This window comes from Pan troglodytes, chromosome X (genome assembly GCF_028858775.2).
Source record: "Pan troglodytes isolate AG18354 chromosome X, NHGRI_mPanTro3-v2.0_pri, whole genome shotgun sequence".
NCBI classification, from domain to species: Eukaryota; Metazoa; Chordata; class Mammalia; order Primates; family Hominidae; genus Pan; species Pan troglodytes.
In genome coordinates, this window is record NC_072421.2 from 38,406,124 (window position 1) to 38,424,275 (window position 18,152).

The 18,152-nt window shown below is 39.1% G+C and overlaps 3 protein-coding genes across 7 annotated transcripts in view; all 3 read left to right on the plus strand.

The window, feature by feature from the left end:
- Positions 1–18,152, plus strand: part of SYTL5 (synaptotagmin like 5) — a 222,942-nt gene that overhangs the window by 71,980 nt on the left and 132,810 nt on the right. The window lies entirely within an intron of this gene.
- Positions 13,207–13,793, plus strand: H2AP (H2A.P histone). The gene has a single exon (XM_003317422.4). It carries the CDS (start codon positions 13,319–13,321, stop codon positions 13,670–13,672), a length of 354 nt encoding a protein of 117 aa, XP_003317470.2. The 5' UTR covers positions 13,207–13,318; the 3' UTR covers positions 13,673–13,793.
- On the plus strand, positions 16,649–17,720 carry LOC129138892 (histone H2A-like 3). The gene has a single exon (XM_054677164.1). It carries the CDS (start codon positions 16,701–16,703, stop codon positions 17,304–17,306), a length of 606 nt encoding a protein of 201 aa, XP_054533139.1. The 5' UTR covers positions 16,649–16,700; the 3' UTR covers positions 17,307–17,720.

Below are 18,152 nucleotides of genomic sequence, written 5' to 3' on the forward strand. Positions count from 1 at the left end.
AGGAGGAAATGAGGAATGATGCAAGGGAGGTAGGATAGGGAGAAATGGTGAAGAGTCATATGAGATGTATTTTGTACTCTACTTTTTGGGGTAGAAGGGACTGAATGTTAGGGAAATACTGTTGTGTCCACCTTAAAGATACAGGATGAACAACCACCCAAATTTGATTTCGGTATGGGGACCAATGATCACACACACACACACACACACACACACACACACACACACGAAGAGGGTATGAAGATTTCTTACTCACATAATAAGGCTTTCTAGGAAGAGTAGGGTGACTCACAAGCAGTAAAAATGGCTTGAAGTTTTATGGTGGTTAGTGAGTAAGGCCAGGGTGGTTCCCATGCACAGGAAGGGGCTGGTGGCGGTTTGAATTTTCCACTGGCACCAAAGGAGAGAACACCTAGACTTTATTGTTAGCTTGATCACTTGTAGGATAGAAGAAGAAAACGGAGTGTGGCTTTACAGCTATCAGAAATCAAACATTTAAAACATGGAGTCAGTCTCTTTATTTCACTAGTGCAATCACATTTTTGAAAATTCAAATCAAAACCAAAAAGAACCCAGTAATAGTGAGAAAATAACCTGGAAAAGGATGAGAATGGACCAGAGAAACCAGCAGGAGGTCGTGGCAAATACCTGGGCAAACGAAAATGAGGTCCTGAACTATCACACTGACAACGAGGATGGTTTGGGGAATATTTCTAAGAAAGAATTGAGAGTTGGTGCCCATAATGAGTGAGAGAGGCTATTAGATGACTTTGAGATCTGATTGGGCAACTGGAGAAAAAATGACAACTAATGATAGGATATATGGGAGGAAAGACAGGTGGTGAGGGGGAGACAAGTTATTATTTCAGTTTTCAACATGTGATTGAAACGGCTTAGAGCCACCTTGTCTTTTGAGAAATGAACCACAGTAGTTCCAGGCTCTATCTTTTCCCAGATCAACTTATGTGATCACATAACCTGGTCACACATCATAATGCTTACAAATAAGCCCCTCTGTGAATCTCAATTGAGCATGATTTAATTTTCATTTTCTACGGAAATTTTATTGTTTCTTTCCCTATTACAAAAGCAATTCATGTTTTATATAAACAATTATGAAATATAGACAAGTAGAAAGAGGAAAATACAAATGACCTTCCATGCAGAAGTGATAACTAATACCATTTTGGTGTATTATCTTTTAGAGAGTACCATTGGAGCCCAAATATGAGAACAAAATAACCTAGAAAACTGAGAAAAAGCTTCAAAGATGAAAAAAATGTTTTATTTGGGTCTTTAAGGATCTTGAGTACATTTACTGGCTATAAAGGGGAGAAGGTGAGCTGAAAATGGAGGTTCAGGAGAAGAAGGAAGGGTAAACATTTTAAAGCTGAGATTGTGCAGTACATTCCGTATTATAACATAATGATTTTAACTTAATATATTATTTAACTTAATATTTAATTTAATCTATTATGAACACAAATTGTAAGTGAAATTTTTGCAGTGAAATACATACAGTGATTTTGACATTTTGTTTTGTAACCAAAGAGTGTGTGAGACAGGTCTCCATCAATTTAGAAGTTTATTTTGCCAAAGATAAGGAAATGTCCAGAAGAAAAAACATGAAATTACACAAACAGTCTGTGGTCTGTGCCTTTCTCCAAAGATGATTTTGAGGGCTTCAATATTTAAACGGGAAAAGTGGGCAGGAGGGGAAAGAAGGAGGTTATAGTCACATTACTGAATCCACATGTTGCAAGAGAAAAGGAGCAGGTAGGGGAAAGGTTAATTATGTATTCATCTCACTTTACATAAGATAAGGTGAACATAGTGTAGCCGCTGTGGGGATATTAAATCTTTAATCTCTAGCTATCTGCTTCTGAACAAAAGGAAAGACAGTTTCTTGCATGACTCAGCCTTCAGCTTAATTTTTTTCCTTTTGGATAGTGAATTGGGTTCAGAGTTTTTATTTTTTTCTTTCACAGTTTGTATTATGAATAAAGCATACTAGATAGACTATCTTTCTGACTCTGGAATTAAAGTAAGGAGGTTTTTAGATGTGATAATAACCACTCTCCACTTTCCCTCTCATTCTGGCAAAATGTCTGAGGGAAGATCTCACTCTGCAAGTTCAGCTTTCATGAAATGTTTTCAAATGGAGTGATGGCTCCTCCTAACTGAAGACAGATCTTCAGTCTTGTGTTTGCTTGCCACTGAATTGTGAGAGTACTTTTTCTCTGTAATAGAGTAAATGCTTGACCATTTCTTTTTTTAAATTTTCTTTTCTTTTCTTTTTTTATTATACTTTAAGTTCTAGGGTACATGTGCACAATGTGCAGGTTTGTTACATATGTATACATGTGCCATGTTGGTGTGCTGCACCCATTAACTCATCATTTACATTAGGTATATCTCCTAATGCTATCCCTCCTCCCCCTACCCCACGACAGGCCCCAGTGTGTGATATTCCCCTTCCTGTGTCCATGTGTTCTCATTGTTCAACTCCCACCTATGAGTGAGAACATGCGGTGTTTGGTTTTTTGTTCTTGCGAGTTTGCTGAGAATGATGCCATTTCTTACTGCCTAAAGAATTAAACTTCCTTTGCACCTATCTATAAGTAAAATTCTTCCAACATGACTTAATTTGTCACTTTTGGAAATTACATAATGAAGTGTTTTTCAGACCACTGGATTATGTATCATAGAAGTGTTTTCATGCACTAAATCCATATGGTGGTTTCAATCGCCAATAGAGGAAATACTCTGGATTCCCCACGAAGTACTGGGAGCCTGGGGTTCTAGTGGTTCCACAATTAGGTAGTGTGCAACAGTTATCTATTGCCCCAATAATGCTGCGTAATAAACTGGCAAGCCTTAGTAAATCAAAAAACAACCAGAATTCTACTTTCAGTATAACAGTGTGAGATGCTCTGCAAACTCAACCACTTAAAATCTCTAGAAATGATCCTAAAGGCGTATAGCAAGTGAATAAATATTTAAGAAAATCTATTAAAATTGGTGAGAATAGCAAAAGTCTATGGTATTTGAACTAAGACCCAGCCTATTCTTCTCCCCTTCAAACTTAGTGAAATGGAAACTCCACTTAGGACTGGTACAGCAAAGAACACAGGGTTCCCTCTCCCTCCAGTTTCCATTCCAAGGGCTACCTTTAAGAGAAGTTCAGGACTTCAGCATTTTTTAACCTGCCCGCAGCTACCTGTTGCTAAGGCTAAGTTCTGGACAAGAGTGACCAAGAAGTGGGGGCTTGCTTCTTCATCCTAGCCTCCAGTATATAGGATGGAATCTCTACCTTAGGTGTGGCAACATTGAGTATACTGGGACCTGATCATCTCTGCATAGATTCTAATCCATGTGTGATCCACATGGAGAGAGGCAAGCTGAGAAGAACTAATGTTACTACCTATGTTCAGAAGTGTTCAGCTCCTATGACAGGGATGTCACTCAGAGAATAATGTGCCATTATCTCCATTCCCAGCTTGAGAGCCAAGGTATAGAGATTATTCCCCGGAGGAGAAGCAGGCCATAAAAGATAGAACCGTGAATCTCTTCCAAAGGAACTGACTTTATTTGCAAGAGGAAGTGGAGGAATTCAAGCCTAATGGCATTCTCAAAAACAGTGGAAGTTGTTTTAAAAGACAGTTGAGAGTAGATTGCTAAATTAATCAGAGATATAGACAAAACTGTAAGCCGACTGCTTTGCTGGAGAGGAGCTTGGAAAAGGACAGCTGTGAGGAGCCCTACTGGGGACAGAACAAATTTTATTTTTGTTTTATTTTTGAGAGAAGGTCATCTAGGCTAGAGTGCAGTGGCGCGATCACAGCTTAATGCAGCCTCAACCTCCTGGGCCCAAACAATCCTCCCTCCTCAGCCTCCTGAGCAGCTGGGACTACAGGTGCATGCCACCATGCCTAGCTAATTTTTGTATTTTTTTGTGGAGATGGGGTTTCTCCATGTTTCCCAGGCTGCTCTCAAACTCCTGAGCTCAAACGATCCAACTGCCTCAGCCTCCAAAAGTGCTGGGATTATAGGCATGAGCCACCGCGCCCAGCCTGAGAGCAAATTTTAAACATTGACCTAGGTAACTAACCTGTCAAGAGAGCCCAGACTAGATTGGATCAGTCTATGGAGCAATTTATGCCCTATGTTAGAAGCAACAGAACAATCAGCCAGTAATTAGTGGAATTTAATGGCTGGATGTGATCAGGGAAAGAGAAAAAGAGAGCTCTGCCCAAACCAATGTCATCCCAGGGTAACTATGGTCATTCCCAAGTCTGCACCTCATGAGGAGCAGCATCAAAGGTTTTATACTGCAAGAGAGGGAGAGTGGGTTGAACTACACTTCACTAAAATAATCTAACCAGTCACTAAACAAACAGGCAGAAAACAGTAAGTACTTAGAGGGGACCAATACCCAGAGTTGTCACAACATATTATCTAAAATTTCTGATTTCCAACACAAAATTGTAAGACATTCAAAGAAACAGGAAAGTATAATCCATATACCAGAAAAAAGCAGGCAACAGAAGCTGCCCGTGAGGGCAACAAGACATGTGATGTAACAGACAAGGACTTTAAAGTTGTAATTATAAATATCTTCAAAGGACTAATGGAAACTGTGATTAAAGAAGTAAAGGAAGATATGAAAATGCCACATCAAATAGAGTTTACTAATAAAGAGATAGAAATCATAAAAAGGAACCAAATTGAAATTCTGGATTTGAGAGTTATAATAACTGAAATGTAAAGTTCAATAGAGGGCTGACTAGTATATTTGAATGGCAGAAGAAAGAACCCATGAACTTTATGATTTGTCAACTGAGATCGCCCAATTTGAGGAGCAGAAAGAAAAAAAGAATTTAAAAAAATTAAAGAAAGTTCTTCAGGCTGAAAACAAATGATCCCAGATAGTAATTCACATCTATGCAAATAATGACTAAATAAGTAAGATAAACAGAGCACTGGTAAAGGTAATTATGTAATTATGAAAGAGAGTATACATGTATTTTTTCCTATCTTCTCTTAACTGATTTAAAAAGCAATTGTATAAAGCAATATGTAAATAATGTATGTCATACATGTAGTATATAGAAATGTAATCTATTTTTCCAATAATACCACAAAAGGGGATGGGTGGGAGAAAAGCCATATTGGGTTAAGGAAGTGACTCCAGATGATAGCTGAAATCCACAGAAACAAATGAAGAGAGCCATAAATGAGAAATAAGAAGGTTCATATAACAAAAGCTATAAGTATATGTTTGCTCTTTTTCTCTCAGCTTCTTTCCAATACATAAAATATATAAAATAATAATTATGTCAATGTATTGCTGGGATTGTGGAATTTATAGATTTAATATATAATAATAAGACCATAAAAATGGGGAAATAAATAGAACTATATAGAAATAATGTCTCCGTATCTCAATGGAATTCAGTTTCTGATAAGTTAACATATGATAAGCCCTAAAGAAATGACTAAGGAAATAACTCAAGAAAATATAGTGAAAAAATAAAGAAAATTCTACAGTAGAAAATATTCATTTAATGCAAAAGGAAGCAGTAAAGCAGCAATATAGGAACAAAAAGGACATGTAAGCTATAAAAAACAAAAAGTAAAATGGCAGAGGTAAATCTAACTATATTAGTAATAGCATCAAATGCAAATGGATTAAACAGTCCAAATAAAAGGCAGTTTGTCAGGCTGAATTAAAAAACAAGATCCAACGTGTGTTGTCTATAGAAAACATACTTTAGATTCAAAGACAAAAATTGATTGTAAGTAAAACAATGGCAAAACATAATCGTGCAAATAACCACAAGAAAGCTGGAGTGGCTATATTAATGTCATAGAAAACATATATTAAAATAAAAAATGCTACTAGAGATAAAGAGGGACATTTTCAAATGATAAAAGGGTCAACCCACCGGGAAGATATAACAATAATGATCATCTATACAACAGAGCACCAAAACATATGAAGCAATAAATAGACAATTTAACAATAATAGAGACTCAATACCACACTTCCAGTAATGGAGAGAAGTAGGTAGAACATAAACAATAAAGAGGATATTTGAACACCACAAACCAACTAGACCTATTAGGCTTGCATACAACACTCTACCCAACAAAGTAGGATGTTTATTTTTCTCAAGTGCACACACAACATTCTGAATAGACCATGTGCTAGGCCATAAAATAAACCTCATTAAATATAAAAGGATAGAAAAAATGTCCACTGTTTTTTCTTTCCACAATGGAGTGAAACTACAAACAAATAACAGAAAGAAATGTAGGAAACCCACAAATCTGTGGAAAGTAAATGACACACTCCTAAAAAACAATGGGTGGAAGAAGAAACCAAAATGAAAATTAGAAAATAATTAGGGATGAATGAAAATATAAACATCACATACCTAAACTTATGAGATGCAGCTAAAGCAGTGGTTAGAGGGAAATGTATAGATGTAAACACAGATGTATATTTAAAAGGAAAGAGGATCTCAAATCAATAAATTAACCTTCCACCTAAGAGACTGAAAAAAGAAGGGCAAACTAAACTCAAAGCTAGCAGAAGAAAGGAAATAATACAGACCGGAGCAGAAATTAATAAAATAGTGAATTCAAAAAAATAGAGAAAATTAAAGAAACTAAAAGCTTGTTCTTGGAAAAGATGACAAATTTGACAAACTTTTAGCTAGACAATAAAAAAGAGAGAATTCATATTGCTGGAATCAGTAATGAAAAGGGAATATTACTACTGACATGGCAGAAATAAAAATTATCATAAGGAAAGGCCATGAACAATTTTATTCCAATAAATTAGATAACTTAGATAAAATGGACAGATTACTAGAAAGGCATAAACTACTGAAACTGACTCAAGAAGAAATAGATAATCTGAATAGACTTCTTCTAAGAAATAAATAGATTGAATTAGTAATCAAAAAACTACCTACCAAGAAAAGCCCAGGCCCAAATGGCTTCATTGGTGAATGCTACCAAATATTTAGAGAACAATTAATACTAATTCTTCACAAACTCTTACAAAATAATGGAAAAGGAGGGCTAACTTCCTAAATCATCCTATGATGCCAGCATTGCCCAGATACCAAAGCCAGATAAAGACATCACAAGAAAGGAAAACTACAGACCATATATCTTAAGAATATGGGTACAAAAACCTTCAAGAAAATAATAGGAACTTGAATCCAGCAACATATAAAAAGAATTGTACACCATGACCAAGTGGGATTTATCCTAGCAAGGCCAAGTTGGTTTAACACCCCAAAATCAATTAATGAAACACACTACGTCAATAGAAAAAACATATAATAGTCTCAATTGATTTAGAAAAATAATTTGACAAAATCCAAAACCATTTCAAGATAAAAAATATTCAACAAGCTAGAAATAGAAAGGAACTTCCTCAACTTGATAAAGGGTATCTATGAAAAACCTACAGCCAACATCATACTTAATAGTGAAAGACTGAATGTTTTCCCCTAAGATGAGGAACAAAACAGGATGTCTGCTCTAACCACTTCTACTCAATATTGTACTATGGGTTCTACCCAGGGTAGTTAAGCAAAGAAACAAGTAAAAGCCATCTAGTTTAGAAAGGAAGAAGTAAAATTAACTCTATTCATGAATAACATTATCTTATATATAGAATATCCTAAAGAATCCACTAAAAGTCTATTAGAACTAGTAAATGAGTTCAGCAAGGTTTATGGGATACAAGATCAATATATAAAAATCAATTGTCTGAGTTACGAGCATAAATGTAAACAAAGAAAAAATGTTAAAAACAAAAATATCAATTGTCTTTCTATACACTTCCAATGAACAACCTGAAAAGGAAATTAAGAAAAATAATTATAATGCAACCTAAAATAATAAAATATTTAGGAATAAATATCACAAAAGAAGGGCAAAGACTATACTCTGAAAACTACAACATATTGTTGCAAAAGTAAACATTTAAATAAATGGAAAAACATATCATTTTCATGGATTAGAAGATTTAATATTGTCAGATTGGCAATATTCCCCAAATTTACCTACAGATTTAACATAATCCATCCCTATCAGAATCCCAGTTTATTTCTTTTTTAGAAATTCACAAGTGGAATGTAAAATTCATATGAAATTTCAAGGGACTCAGACTAATTAAAAAAATATTAAAAAACAAAATTGAATAACTTACATTTCCTTATTTAAAATGTATTACAAAGCAACAGTAATCAAGACATTGGAACTGGTGTAAACATAGACAAATGGATTAGTGGAATCAAATTGAGAGTCCAGAAATAAACCCATACATCTATAGTCAGATGATTTTTGACCATTCAATGGGGAAGGAAGAGCACTATCAAACAAATTGTGCTGGTATAACTGCATAGCCACATGCAAAAGAAAGAAATTGGACCCTTACCTTAGACTATATAAAAAAATTAACTCAAAATGAATCAAAGAACTAAATGAAAAAGTTAAAACCATAAAACTTTTGGAAAAAACATAGGAAAAAAATCTTCATGACCTCTTTTTGGGCAATCGATTCTTATATGTGAAAAAACACAGGCATCAAATGAAAAGAATAGATAAATCGGACTTTATTTTTATCAAAATAAAAACTTTTGTGTTTCAAAGGACACTATTTTTTTTTTTTAAAGAAGGAAGGGCTTTATTCAGCCAGGAGCTTCGGCAAGACTCACGTCTCCAACAACTGAGCTCCCCGAGTGAGAAATTCCTGTCCCTTTTAAGGGCTCATGACTCTAAGGGGGTCCACATGAGAGGGTCGTGATTGACTGACCAAGCACGGGGTATGTGACTTGGGGCTGCATGTACCGGTAATTAGAACAGAACAGAACAGAACAGGACAGGGATTTTCACAGTGCTTTTCTATGCAATGTCTGTAATCTTTAGATAACATAACCGATTAGGTCAGGGGTTGATCTTTAACTACCAGGCCCAGGGTGTGGCACCGGGCTGTCTGCTTGTGGATTTCATTTCTGCCTTTTAGTTTTTACTTCTTCTTTCTTTGGAGGCAGAAATTGGGCATAAGACAATATGAGGGGTGGTCTCCTCCCTTATTCCCCCGCTTTGAGAACCTCATTCAATAGTGGAAGTTCTCACTTTTATTCTCACTACCCATGTCTTCTTGCAAGACAGATCAATAGTGATTCATATAGTACACTTGTGCTGAAGCATTTTGGTGAACTAAGGTAGTGATGAAGCTTTTTATCATTTGAAGAAGTACAGGTAGCAAACAAGGGAGCAGTAAGCAGGTTTCTATTACTATTATAACTCATAAGAGTTTTAAATCTTTTTTTATTATTATACTTTAAGTTCTAGGGTACATGTGCACAACATGCAGGTTTGTTACATATGTATACATGCGCCATGTTGGTGTGCTGCACCCATTAACTCATCATTTACACTCTCATTTTTTGCACTCAGGTTCAGCATACTTACTAGCTTTCATTTAAAACATGCCAAATACTTTGCTAGTATGGGGATTTGTCCATGGAATGTTATTTATCTTACCACTTCTCTGACTCATTCCTTATTCTTGTGACAGTTCTAAGGTTCAGTGTCATTTCAACATTCCTCCATAACCCTATGTAAATTACATCCTTAAAATAACATTTAAAATAACATTTTAAATGTGAATAAGTGATTATCAATTGAGAATAATTTTGTCCTCTGGCTACTTTTTGACATCACAACTGGAAGATGCTACTATCTAGTGGATAGGGGCCAAGGTACTGCTGTCCTTTTTTACCAGGAACAGCCTTTATGCCACAAAACAAAGAATTATTCAGTCCAAAATGTCCATAGTGCTAAAGTTTATAAACTCTGCTTTTGATCATGCACAATAAATTTGAAATACATATTTGTTTGGGTGTTTGTTTTAACATCTGTCTTTCCTACTAGACTGGATGTTTCATAAGGATGAGATAGATAATGCCTAGTTTGCTTAACATTGAATATCCAGCATCTACCTCAGTGTCTGATGCCAGGTAGCTACATGAAAGGATGAAACAGCAGGCATGAGGTAAGAAGAAAAGGAAAGGCTTTATTAAGAGGGTATACAAACATTTCTGGGTATAGAAGATGCTGTCAGTGCCCTGTCCATACTCCAACAGCTCATACCATTTAAGTAGATATTTGCCTGACTTTCAAATGTCAGAACCTTTATTTCTTTGTGTGAGACCTTTCATTAGGTCATCAGAGCCCACTGTGCTCAATAATATGACAGTCCAGAACAGTGGGACATCATCTGCCCCCGGAAGATGTGTTTACTACAGCGTTCTCTAAAGTTTTACAGTGACATTAGCTGCTTGATAACGAATACTTTGTTTGCTTCCTTTCCTTCTCTGTCTCAATTCCTCTCTTCCCTGCCAGAGTTTCCTGGGAATAACTCCTGTGGTAGGCCGAGTAATGGTCCCCAAAGATACTTCGATCCTAACCCCTTGCACTTATGAATGTTGCCTTATATGGAAAAAGAGAATTCACAAAGATGATTGTGGAAGATGGGAGATTATTCTGTATTATCTGATAGAACCTAAGGTCAATCACACAAGTTCATAAAAGAGTGAGGCAGAGGCAAATTTGACACAGAAGAAGGAAATGTGACTACTGAAGAAAAATGCTATGCTGCTGGCTGTAAATAGGAAGGAAGGGGCCCATGAGATAAGGAATGCAGCTCTAGGAGCTGGGAAAGTCAAGGAAACAGACCCTCCTCTAGAGTCCCCAGAGGGAGTATGGCAATGTTGACACCTTATTTTCAGCCTAGTGAAACTGATTTTGAACTTCTCACCTCCAGGTTTGTAAGATACTAAATGCGTGTATTTTAAAGCTACCAAATGTATGGCAATTCATTAGAGCAGCCATAGGGATCTATCACAATGTTTGGTCCCTGGAAGTGGGTTGCTGCTATAAGAAATATCTAAAAATGTGGAAGTGGCTTTGCAACTGGATAATAGCTATAGACTGGAATAATTTTCAGGAGCATTATATAACAACCTTAGGTTATGTTGAACAGATCATTAATAGAAATATGAATGTTCAAAGTGTTCCTGGTGAGAGCTCAGACATGAGGAACACAGTAGAGAAAGTCTATATTGTCTTAGAGAACACCTAAATTATCATAAACAAACTATTGATAGAAATAAAATGTCAAAGGCGTTGCTGGTGAATGCTTAGAAAGAAATTAGTAACATAATATCGGAAAAGGGAGTTTGTGTTATATAGCATCAGAAATCCTACCTGAATTGTGCTCTACAATTATGTGGAAAGCAGGACTTGTAAGCAATGAACTTGAATATTTAGCTGAGCAGATTTTCATGCAAAGGATTAAAGGAATGGCCTGTTTTTTATTGCTGTTTATAGTAAAATGCCAGAGGAAAGACATAAATTGAGGGAAGAACTGTTAAGCAAAAAGAAACCAGAATTCAATGATATGAGAAATTTTCAGCCTATCCAGATTGCAAAAGACAGCAAAATTAGGAAATTCATTGCCACAAAATCATCCTCCAGAGATAAAATCAAGGGCGTGGCTAGACATCCTTTTGTTAGTGCCTTTAAGGGATCAAAAGATCAAAGTATTCAATCACATAGATGGTGTTTTGAAGAGATATGGGGTGTGCTTCTCAGAATAAGCAAGGAATAGAGATGGGATTTTCTATGAGGGATCTTGAAGAAGCCTCTTGTCTAATGGCATGAATCCCCATGACATACATAAAAGACCTGTAAGGTTTTGACAATGTTATATCAGCAGAAACAATGCCAGCTTAGACTGAAAGGGACAAATAGAGGAAGAAATGAAAGAAGTCTACAGGACTCTCAAAATTTGACAGGAGGAAGCAGGCTGATAAAACTACTCAGCTGTAAACATATGCTACCATTCAAAATAAAGGAACAATGACTGAGGGCAGAACCTAGAGGCCAGAGGGCAGATTTATGACCCCAGGTGAAGTCATAGGATCAGAGTCATCAAAGGGAGGAGCCTCAAGCCTTAGAATATTCTCAGGCCTTGAAACCTAATGGTTGGATTTTGAAAATGTTTGGATTTGAGACTCCTTTTTCTTTCCACTTTTTCCCTTGTGGAATGGCAAAGTTATTGGCTGTAAATGAACCAAAGTCAAAGGGAAAACACAGAATTAGTAGAGAGGAAAATTAAATAATAGAAAAGAAACATCTCTTAGTGCTTTGGCTTCACCTAGGAGGGACAAGAAATACACATCTGGGCTTAAACTGAGCACAAGATGCACTTCTCTATCAACTGTTTACCTGGCACTGACAGGTAAACTTATTGAACATCTTATTATTATTATTATTATTTTTGAGACCGAGTCCAGCTCTGTCTCCCAGGCTGGAGCGTGGTGGCACGATCTCGGCTCACTGCAAACTCCGCTTCCCGGGTTCACACCATTCTCTGGCCTCAGCCTCCCAAGTAGCTGGGACTACAGGCGCCCGCCACCATGCCCGGCTAATTTTTTTTATTTTTGTTTTTAGTAGAGACGGGGTTTAACTGTGGTCTCGATCTCCTGACCTTGTGATCCACCCGCCTCTGCCTCCCACAGTGCTGGGATTACAGGAGTGAGCCACTGCGCCCAGCTGAGCATCTTATTATTAATTGAAAAATGACTAAAATATATTTTTCAAATAGGGTAAAATCATGACACTCATACAGATATGAAATGAACACATGCTAAAAGAAAAAGATGTTATGACTGCTTCAAAAGGGAAACCAAAGAGTTGATATGGGAATATTCATCAGTAATATTAAATGATTGTGTAAATGGAGGCGAAACTGGTTTCATAAGGTGAAGAACAACCGAACCTCTACTAAAGAATACGCTGTACATGTATCAGCAGCCTACAACTAACAAAAGGCTATAAAAGACTTCACAGATAATGTAAGGCTGGAATCAGATAACCTGCAGTGGTGTCCTAAAGACAGAGCAAAGTTTTCCACTGAAGCACACATTTATTTTTATAATGTCAAAATCAGGTAGAGAGTTATAGTTCCCTCAAAATCAAGGTTCAGTCATTAGCGTGACTAGATCAGCGTCATAGTCATTTCTAGGCTGAGGTCTGATAAGGGACCAGTGGACACCAATGAAATCACAAAGTCTAGGGATGTCACAAAGGCAGCTAGCTCCCTGACCAATCAGGGCCTGGAGCAGAGGGATACAATAGGCAGGACTAAGCACTAGTGTCCTCAGAGACCTACTTGAGCTAGAGAATCAAGCAGAGCTGATGAGAGCCAAACCCAGCAAACATCATGTCAGAGAAAAAGAACTGTAAGAACTCGTCTACAAATAACAACCAGACTCAAGACCCTTCTAGAAATGAGCTACAGGTCCCTATGAGCTTCGTGGACCGCGTTGTGCAAGATGAACAAGACGTCCAAAGCCAGAGTTCCTCCACAATAAATACCCTCCTTACCTTGCTCGATTGCCTTGCTGACTACATCATGGAGCGGGTAGGCTTGGAGGCCAGCAACAATGGCAGTATGCGCAACACTTCACAAGATAGGGAGAGAGAAGTGGACAACAACCGTGAGCCCCACAGCGCTGAGAGTGATGTGACTCGCTTTTTGTTTGATGAGATGCCCAAATCCAGGAAGAATGACTGAAGACTGGGTCCCAGAGCCTTGAAGGGAACCTCACAGGCTTAGCCAGGGCAAAAATGTGTCACAGCTGAGGAATATCTGCTGTTGTCATCAACAAGTGCTATTAAAGTATGTAAATCCATGAGTATGTTTCTGACTCCTCTCAGTTTCTGTCGCTTTGGGTTGTAGGTGTCTGTAAGACATCAAGGGGAAGCTATCCCCAGAGAGCTGAAGGGGGGGGAAGGGGTGGCCAGTGTAGTGTTTGAATCAGTGATTTAGAGGGGGCAGTTTCCAATGGTGACAGTGAGGGCGCCGGCCCTGTGGGGAGGAACTGGCTGGGATAAAGACACCGAGACTTCCTCATTGTCTCTGAACAGGAAGGCCTTGTGAGGCCAGGGAGTTGGCTGGGGGCCTCTGAGGCTTGTTGAATTCCCAGCCTGATGCTGGGGCCTGGGGTGGAGCTGCAGACTCTGACTGAGGTGCAGGAGGCTTTATTCAGGATAGCAAAGGTCTGAAGTCAGAGGGCGGTGGCCACAGGGGTGGGTGGAGAGGGGCACACTGGCTGGCATGAAGTTCATGGGACAGGGGCTTTACATGGAGATTGAGGAGTGAAGGAGAAACCATCATGAAAAATGCAAAAAAGAAATGATGGGCTGCTGGATTTCATTTCTTATTTCTTTATGCCCTGCCTTATTATGAAAGCGGATTTGAGACAGGGATTATTAGCTAGTGCTGTGAATATATCTTTTTGTCCTCTCTTCAGGACACTGGTAAAATAAATCAAAAGAATATATAAAATTTATGATCTGGCCTAAGATGGGCAATTCAAGAAGTTCTTAATGGTTGTTAATTATTAATGAATCAGCTTAATTATAAATGTATTTCATTTAAAACACGATTAACAATTTCATTTTTAAATTGAATACTTACTCATTATAATTACCATATATTGCATAGAGCACCAAAGGATTATTAGTGACTCAATCCATGTTTTAAGAGGTATAGAAATAATTCTGTCCCAAGTGGCGGCCTCTAAAGCACGTGCAATCCTTTTCAAAACTTCCTGCTCTGTGCTAAGTTTAAAAGAGGTGTCACATCAAGTGTTGTAGCAATCTGTCCCCTTGCCTGTGAGTGCCCACATTTTAGGTTTCCACCTCTTCCTTGGGTCCTTGGGAGCCACAGTCTGCTGCCTGCTGGCCTTTCACAGAGGGTTGGTCAGAGGCTGCACAGCCGGCTCCAACAATGGGAGCTGCGGGCCTGGGTTTCAGATCCCAGTTCACCACTTCCTGGACATGTGATATTAGACCTTCAATTACTCCCTCTGAGCAGTCCTCCTCATGTGTAAAATGGGGGTAGTAAAAGTCTCTCCATCTGTGGGTTTTCCCAAGATTGAGTCCACTTGTGCCTGTAAACTGCTGTTCCACACAGTGCATGCACAGGGTCCCCCTTAATAAACAGTTGCATCTCCTTCCTTCCCTAACAGCAGACCTGTAGGCAGGCTTCCCCAAGGTGCAGTGGTCCTGGTTCTCAGGTGACCATTGGGGACTTAGGCCACTGGCTGTGAGAACCACATCCTGCTGAGCCCTGTGGAGAGACAGGAGGAATTTGGGAATATTTAATTTATGTAAGCAAAAGAGACTTTATAATCGAACACGTCAATACTATCCAGAGGTAGGAAAACTTTACATAATCACACAATCAGAGGTGGAGCTATTTCAGAATTACAAGCACATAGACATATAGGCACAGAGAAATAGAGCTTATAGCTTCAGTTCTACAATTTCAACCGTGAGTCAAGTGTAAATAGAAACAGTAAAGTTCTCTGATCCAAATATATATAAAAAAAAACTGTTCTCCTCTAAGAGAGTATAAAATTCTTAATTGATTTGAGCTATAAATAGACAAATGGACAAAAGACTGTCAAACCAGATTTTCTGTTGTCTTTTACACAACAGAGACTGTATTTCTATGAATCATTAACTCATTTACACAGCTCTCCAGATGGTTGGATCCTAAAACTGAATTCCCAACCATTTGGTCAACAATGAAAATAACTTACCTAATGTCAATGAACAACAACAACAACAAAATACAGAATTAGTAGAGAAAAATATTGAAATAAAAATTAAATGTTGAAACTAAAATTAGAAAAACACAATGAACAAAGACTTATTTGGGCTTTGGAGTCACCTAGATGAGGCAAGCAAAGACATTCCTGGGTTTAACCAAGCATGAAGCACACATCTCTGTCACCAAGTTTGCCTAGCTCTGATAGATGAATCCACTGGGTATAACACTGTGACCTTTAAAAACAGGTAAAAGGTATTTTCCAACAGAGTAACATCATAACACTCAAACACCTATGATATGGAAATGCGTTGAAACAATCGATTAACTCGTGAGGAAATTGGCGGATATTATAAGCCATTCAAAAGGGAATTCAAAGAATAAACATAGGAACATTGATCATGAATGTTTAAGTAAATGTATACATGGAGGCAAAATTGGGAGCAAGGCAGTGAACATGTCTGTAAGTGACTTACAGATTCTAGAGGGAATGTAAATTAGCTCACAGACAATGCAAGGCTAAACTTAAAGAACCTGGAGTGGTGTCCTAAAGACAGGACAATACTTTCATTGACACAATTTTTTGCTAAAATGTTAAATAGAAAATGAGCTTTTCCTTAAAAAGAAGTTCCAGCTACTAGGGCAACCAGGTTCCTCTCAAAAAGAAGTTCCAGTTACTGGGGTGACCAGGTTCCTCTCAAAAAGAAGTTCCAGTTACTAGGGCAACCAGGTTCCTCTCAAAAAGAAGTTCCAGTTACTAGGGCAACCAGGTTCCTCTCAAAAAGAAGTTCCAGTTGCTAGGGTGACCAGGTTCCTCTCAAAAAGAAGCTCCAGTTACTAGGGCGACCAGGTTCCTTTCAAAAAGAAGCTCCGGTTACTGGGGCAACCAGGTCCCTCTCAAAAGGAAGTTCCAGTTGCTAGGGTGATCAGGTTCCTCTCATAGGCTTTTCTAGGCTGAGGCCTGATCAGAGCCCAGTGGACACCAATGACATCAAAAAGTGGAGGTTGTCACAAAGGCAACTCCCTGACCAATGAGGGGCTGGAGCATAGGGATACAGTGGGTGGCAATAAGCACTGGTACCTTGAGAGGCTCAGGCCAGCAGGAAAATCAAGCTGTGCCAATTGGGGCAAAACCCAGCAATTCCTCATGGCTGGAAACAAAATGTTCTGTAGGCCTAGGAGACAACGCCTTTCCCATTCCAGAAGAGCAGAGCTGCAGTTTCCTGTCAGCCACTTGGAACGCTGCCTGCGAGAAAGTCAGCATGCCTGGCACCTGAGCTCAACCACACCTGTTTTCCTGGCTGGTGTTCTCGAGTATCTGACAGCCAACATCCTGGAAAAGGTGGGCAAGGAGGTCAAGAACAGCTGCAGGCTGTGCATCACCCCAGAACACGTGAAGAGGGCACTGCAAAAGGATGAGCAGCTCAGATGGATCTTGGAGTTGGAAGATGACACCCACTCTCAAGTAGAAGAAATGCCCCAATCTGAGGAGGAAGAGGAGGAGGAGGAGAAGGAGGAGGAGATGGTGGTGCTGGTGGTGATGGGGGGAAGGAGGAGGAGGAGGAGAAGAAGGAGGAGGAAGGATTCCTGAGTTTCGGAGCCATGCGGGACTTCATCAGCAACCTCCTCCAGATGCCAAAATTCCCATAGATGAAAGACCCCAGGTTGCTTCCATCTGCCCAAGCTATTAAACTGTGTAAATGCATGACAGTGCTCCTGACTCGTCTCCGTTTCCGTTGCTTTGGGTTGGAGGTGTCTGTGAGACATCAAGGAGAAGCTATCCCCAGAGAGCTGAAGCGGGGGAAGGGGTGGCCAGTGTGGAGTGTTTGAATCAGTGATTTAGAGGGGGCAGTTTCCAATGGTGACAGTGAGGGCGCCGGCCCTGTGGGGAGGAACTGGCTGGGATAAAGACACCGAGACTTCCTCATTGTCTCTGAACAGGAAGACCTTGTGAGGCCAGGGAGTTGGCTGGGGTCCTCCGAGGCTTGTTGAATTCCCAGCCTGATGCTGGGGCCTGGGGTGGAGCTGCAGACTCTGACTGAGGTGCGGGAGGCTTTATTCAGGATAGCAAAGGTCTGAAATCAGAGGGCGGTGGCCACAGAGGTGGGTGGAAAGAGGGCACACGGGCTGGCATGAACTTCATGGGACAGGGGATTTACATGGAGATTGTTTTGGGATTGTCCTTAGGGCTATTTGGGAGATATGCTTGTCTGAATCCCAGAAGCCTTTCTTGCCACATGATTTCCACTGAACCTTATATTCCCAGGCAACTCATTGTGAAGATACCCACCCCACCACTGGATGATTCCTTATGGAGAGCTATAGAGCATTCCTAGCCTTAGCCCAGATCGTCACTTTCTCCTCTGTGCATTTGAGCAGCAAGCAGGCCTCTCTCCAGCATCTGCAGGAAGGGAGTCTCCTTCAGCTGATCACATCA

What these genes read in the sequence shown, in the direction of transcription:
- H2AP (XM_003317422.4), top strand. Translation starts at nt 13,319, where the DNA reads ATGTCAGAGAAAAAGAACTGTAAGAACTCGTCTACAAATAACAACCAG.
- LOC129138892 (XM_054677164.1), top strand. Translation starts at nt 16,701, where the DNA reads ATGACATCAAAAAGTGGAGGTTGTCACAAAGGCAACTCCCTGACCAAT.